This window comes from Triticum aestivum, chromosome 1D, assembly GCF_018294505.1.
Source record: "Triticum aestivum cultivar Chinese Spring chromosome 1D, IWGSC CS RefSeq v2.1, whole genome shotgun sequence".
Taxonomy (NCBI): Eukaryota; Viridiplantae; Streptophyta; class Magnoliopsida; order Poales; family Poaceae; genus Triticum; species Triticum aestivum.
Window position 1 is genome coordinate 258,638,646 of NC_057796.1, and position 6,181 is coordinate 258,644,826.

Here is a 6,181-nt window from a genome sequence, read left to right on the forward strand (position 1 = left end):
CTTAAGAACATAATTATCATCGCGAACTAGATCAATTCCTTCATCAAGGCCACACCCAAGAAAATAGGATGTATGCCCGCTATCATAGTCTCGAAAAATAGATACTTGGCCTCTATCATAAGTAAGTGGGATTTCCATTAAAAATTTAACCATCGCGATACATTTTCTATATATAAGGCATTCAAATGCATAGTTCAAATGCATACTTATTACTTAAATCATTGTCATTTTGAGCAGACCTATAGGTGATCCATAATGCCCAAAGTGGCATTTGTTTTCAATACTATCACTTACTATTCAGATAAGGAAATATTAAAAAAGTGTAGAGTAGTATGGTAAGTATATCATGGTACATAATTAAATTATATACTGTGGGTGTACCCTGTTTGGGAGTCAAGTGGAAGGAAATCACATCTCTAGAATTTACTTAACTTGGACCTGTCTATGTCTATGCGTGCATTGCATGGATACAATATGCTTGAAAGAGACATGCATACATCATTGCGTAGATGTGCATGCGAATATATTCAGATCAACACACACTTGGGAAAGGACAACCTTTTGGTGGCAATCAATCTGCAAAAGAAAGCAAAAATCTTTTTATTCCAAAATCAACTAGACATGAACAGGTATCAAAAGGATGAAGCTAGCCCATTAGACGATAATATTACCTAGGATTTTTCCAAGATTTCGAGAATAAAAGCAGGAGAACCATCCTATCTAGATTCTTGGTATCAGGTGTTGCCCTTCTAGATCGAGAGGCGGTTAGCGCTTGCGAATTTAGTGAGCAAGATTTCGAGAATAAAAGCAGAAGAACCATCCTATCTAGATTCTTGGTATCAGGTGTTGCCCTTCTAGATCGAGAGGTGGTTAGCGCTTGCGAATTTAGCGAGCAAGGGATGATGCCGCTGTTGGAGGTATATATAGCTAGGATTTTCCCCTGTATTAGTGATTTAGCGGTGATTTTCTCGGGGTTTCCACTGCCTTATATCACGGGATGTTAGCAACGACCATAGAAACCCAGTTCCCTATCTCTCGGTTGAGTTGAAGATCTATGAGAGTTGGACCCTCATATCCCTCTTCCCCTTTGTTTGAATCTTATATTCTATATTTCTATATATCTAAATAGTTGGTCCCCATTCTCTCAACGTGAAGTCCCGCACAACACCAAATATGCTACATTATCATCCACTAACATTATTTTTATAGTACATGCATTCCTTAATTTAATTATTACAACTCCAATGATTTAGCGTGCATGTGTACTCTTTGTTCACACATAATTACTTCTAAAAAATAATAGCTTTTGATTTAGGTCATTTCATTGACACACAATTCATCCAAAATTAATATTTAAATTCTCGCAACAACACGCGAGGAAATCACCTAGTTTTCATGTCTCTGAACCAACCCATGAGACTTGAACTCCCACCCCCTCAACTCCTATTTCCCATCATCAACTCCCATCCAAACGCGAATCTGCTAGTAACCAGGCTACTCTCATGGATTAGAGGACAATCAACCCGTTTCTTCCCCTCCCCTTGCTCCCTTTGCCTGCCGCTCGGATAGTCGGCGGCGGGGAGGACAACCCCGGTCCCTTGGCTTCGGCTGATAGTTTATGTTAGATTATTTTAGTCCTTTTTCAAAAGGCGCTCGGAACAAACGACGACGTTGTTTCTTCGTGTTTGTGAGCGTCTGCATCAGTACTGTGTTTAAAAAAAATCGAATCATTTCGAAGAAAGATTTTGTTCCTTCGACAAGGGAAGTGAAGAAAGTCAACCCACCCTGTACAAAAAGCAGACAAGTAAGAAACCTCAAGCTGCCCGCTGCATTCAAAGTCAAACCCACCGTCGCCTCGGCCACCAGATCGCTCCGGTTTCGTTCGCCTCTATAACAACAGCTCCCCGTTGCCTCTGTCTCTCCCTCGCTCACACGCACACAGGTCCCGGTCCACACTTTCAGCCGCTGTTACACCAAACAGCGCACGCGCGACCAAGAACCAGCCCACCGACGACCGCGCGCGCGGCCATCCATCCATCCATGGCGCAGCCGCACAGGCGCGTGCTCCGCGTGGCTCCGCCGGGCTCAGCAGGAGGGAGCGGGGACGGGGAGGCGTTCCCCACAGTGCAGGCCGCGGTGGACGCCGTGCCGCTGGGCAACAGGGAGCGCACCGTCATCCGCCTCGCCCCGGGGGTGTACCGGGAGCCCGTCTACGTCCCCAAGACCAAGAACTTCATCACCCTCGCCGGCGCGTCCGCCGAGGCCACCGTCATCTCCTGGGACAACACAGCCACCCGCATCAAGCACGCCCAGGTACTCCCTAGTCCCTACCTCCTTCCTGCTCGATCAAATTCCCCTGCGGTAATTGGATTGCTGCCTCGGGATCTCATTCACCTGCTTGCAAGATTTGCTTCCGTGTCACATGCTTACATCGCCAAATGCTTTTCTAAGCTCATGGGTCTGCTCTGCACTAACAGGCCTACTTTGATATGCTTTGGTTCATCCCTTCCCCGTTGACATGATTAACAGGCCGGTAGATAGTAGATTATTACAAGTCATTTTCTATGTTTGATGAAAATTTATAGGTATAATATCGAGTGCGTCATACCCTTCATGACTACTTCCATTCTATGATCTTATAATGTGTTGAAGATGGACAAGTGTGTAATTTAAGCAAACTAAGGATTATATTTCATATAGTAATTAATGTCTATGCTTCGGAAAAGGAAGAAGTCAGGTGCAGATAAGTTTTAACCTAAATTTGACTTCACAGTTTTGCTAAATGTTTAGGCCGCGCTTGGAATGTCTTTTCCAGCCGGTTACACTTAAAATACGGCCCTGTAAACAAAACCGGTGAGTGGATCACGTGTTTGGAGCGTTGTTTCAGGAACGTAATTATTACTCCGCTTTCCTCCGATACCCCGGTAATGGGCTGGTATGTGATATGCCCCTCAGGCCACCCGATTTACAAATACAACTCGTGCCCTGTATTTAGTTGGAGACCGGTAAAATGCTGGGGTAGAAATTCCCGGCTGTAGGAAATATCCAGCAATCCAATCGGGGCCTTAATTTGTTCGTTCTCCGTCCTCTTAGTAACTCTAGTATCTCTTGAGTTGATCAACTGTACCTTTTACTGTCATAAAGACGTCCAGGGTCATTGGGACAGGGACATTTGGCTGTGGAACAGTTATTGTCGAGGGAGAGGATTTCATCGCAGAGAATATCACGTTTCAGAACTCAGCTCCCCAGGTAACTGGTTGTTCACCTATTCTCCTTGCATAAAGAGATGATCATGCAATGGGTGTGGGAAGCTGATGTATTCTGGTTGTGATACAGGGATCCGGGCAAGCAGTCGCAGTCCGGGTAACAGCAGATAAGTGTGCCTTCTATGGTTGTCGGTTCCTTGGTTGGCAGGTACGCATATTTCTTCACCTCCAGGTTAGATCACTGCATTAATCAGAATAATAAGCAGCATTACTTATCTGATTTTAACTTGGACTTAAATCATGCAGGATACATTATATTTACATTATGGAAAACAATACCTAAGAGACTGTTACATTGAGGGTAACTGTGACTTCATCTTTGGTAACTCTATTGCCCTTCTAGAACATTGCCATATACATTGCAAATCAGCGGGATTTATTACTGCCCATAGTCGGAAATCCTCTTCAGAGTCAACTGGCTATGTGTTCCTAAGGTGAGTTATCCCATGCTCATTCTTAGATCTTGTCAGCTTTAGTTAGCTCATCACTAAGTTTGGTATGTAGCTTGAGCATTTCAGTATGCCATATCTTACGCCTGCTTGTTGTCACACTCAGGTGTATTATTACAGGAAACGGAGAAGCTGGATATATATTCCTGGGTCGGCCATGGGGGCCCTTTGGGAGGGTTGTCTTTGCGCACACTTTTATGGATCGCTGTGTTAAGGCCACTGGGTGGCATAATTGGGACAAATCTGAGAATGAAAGAACCGCTTGCTTCTATGAGTACAGGTACTGGATTTATCAGATATAGTAATTTTCGTCCGATTTATATGAACTCAGATGGTCATATGCTACAATAGAACTTCTGAATGGTCTTGACACTCACATCGAATCCCTCATAGACAATTAAACTTATGCTTCAGGAGTGATTCTAATTGCAATGTTCTTTGCGATTAACAGCTGCTATGAGATGCATGGCATATGTTCCTATGAACGTAGCACATCAAGTCAGGTTGTGCATGGTAAATAGCCAAAAACTGAACCGAATCGAAGTCTGGTTTTTGGTTTTCGTTGCAGTAGCAAAATCCTTCATCACTCTAGGGTCGGTTTGTTCAGTATAAAACTGAAAAGGAAACCTGGTACATTACTGAAGTTCCAAGCCCAGAAAGACTTCCTGCTCCCAGTTTCCCACCCCTCTCCACTGGGCGCTGGGCTTCCTGCAAAATCCTTCGCCGTTTTAGGTTTTATGCTGCTGATCGATATATCATCACATTTTTTAATTTTTTTCAACTTTGGTTAGTTTGGTATGTACCGAAACATGGCCACAGCAGTTTGATATTTACTGAAAGAAGAATTCTATTTTGCTTCCATATCGTATATACCAAAGTCTTAGTACCGTAATTACCAAAAAAATGTATTTACTGCAAACACCATGTTGACGAACCGAACTAACCAAATTAAAGTAATGCACACTCCTTTTTTTAGTGTGCCACATCGTTAACCTCTTTTGTCACTATTTTTCCGCAGGTGCTCAGGGCCCGGTTCCCGGTCATCAAGCAGGGTGTCTTGGTGTAGAGAATTGCTTGACCTTGAAGCAGAGCAGTTCCTTACACACTCCTTCGTTGATCCAGACCTTGATAGATCATGGCTTGTCCAGATGATGGCGATAAAGATACCAGCTTCAGCGTAGTCTGGTCCCAGGATCCTAGTTCAAACCTCCTTCGTACCCTATCTAGTAAATAAATTTGGGGAGTGTATTATAAGTGTATCACATTTATTCACTTTTGTATCCACGTTCTATAAACCTTGCTTCTATGATTTGGTGAGATGAGCGAGAGGGGTATTTGAATTAGATTGTTGTATTATAAGTGTATTATAAACCACAGTACAATACAACAATCTAATTCAAATACCCCTCTCGCTACGCATGCACCCAGGCCCATACTTGACAAGTCAGTGGCTGGTTTCAAGAACCACCTTCCAATTAGCATCCTTCCTGTGGGTTTGATATCCAGAGCCACCTTTGGGGAGAAAGCAGGGACTATCAACATCCGAAACCGGATCAAAGGTAATCAGTGGGGCTTGAGTGCACGCAACGTGCTCGTCCCCGGTTCGGATGACCGCGTCGAGAGAGGGAGAGGGGGGCTTAGCTAGCTCGAGGCACGAGGTTCGTGGGACATGTGAGCTGCAGCCATTGGCCAAGCACGGCGGTAGAGAGAGCTCGAGGGCGAGCAAGATACAGGGAGAAAAGAGATGCCGACACGGTGGAGAGCTCAAGTGGGAGAGTGGAGGAGCACGAGGTGGTCGGGAGCCTCGACTTGGGTGAAGCTGCAATGCATTGGTCCACTGTAGCATGCTCCAGAGCAAGGACTTGGCCGATGGTATGGCCATAGAAAATGAATAAGGGTTTGAACACTTTCCTTCTGATGAATATAGAAGGGGTCTAAGATGGCTAGGCCAAGCTTAGGGCAGAAGGGTTCATGTTTTTTTAAACCCATGAATGATCGGTATCGGTCAGGAGGAAGTTACGGGAGGGAAGAGAGGTGGAATGAGAGGCTACAGTAAAAGATGGTGAAATCTAGAAAATTTTGAATAGCGCGCTAAGCTCAAACCCTAGAAATATGAAGAAGGTGCTTGAACTGATTTCACTCTTAACTCCACCAAGCTCAGCTCAGTGAAAAAATGATTTGGGATGATAGGGACTGAAGGTAATTTTCTGGGGATTGTAGCAAGAGTTTGGATATAGTACAAATTGAAACCCTAGAAATGACCAGAAGGTGTTCGATCTGATTTTGAGGAAGATGACACATAGTACCATGTGGTGAAAAGTTCATGGGGTGATAAAATGATCCAAAGAGGCTTGGGTAAAAATTTGGAACAAGTATTTCTCCCTATTTAAAACTATTTATGGACTTTTCAAAAAGAATTTAAATAAAATACTCAAATGTCAAACCATTATTTTTGCAGGGAATCAT

The 6,181-nt window shown here is 43.9% G+C and overlaps 1 protein-coding gene across 1 annotated transcript; it reads left to right on the forward strand.

Annotated features, from left to right (window-relative positions):
- The first annotated feature begins 1,901 nt into the window (after window positions 1–1,901).
- Window positions 1,902–5,021, forward strand: LOC123181346 (pectinesterase 31). The gene is made up of 6 exons (XM_044593601.1): window positions 1,902–2,313; window positions 3,145–3,249; window positions 3,337–3,414; window positions 3,513–3,700; window positions 3,822–3,995; window positions 4,734–5,021. The coding sequence occupies exons 1-6, from the start codon at window positions 2,041–2,043 to the stop codon at window positions 4,894–4,896; spliced, it is 981 nt and encodes a 326-aa protein (XP_044449536.1). The 5' UTR covers window positions 1,902–2,040; the 3' UTR covers window positions 4,897–5,021.
- Window positions 5,022–6,181: the final 1,160 nt, after the last annotated feature.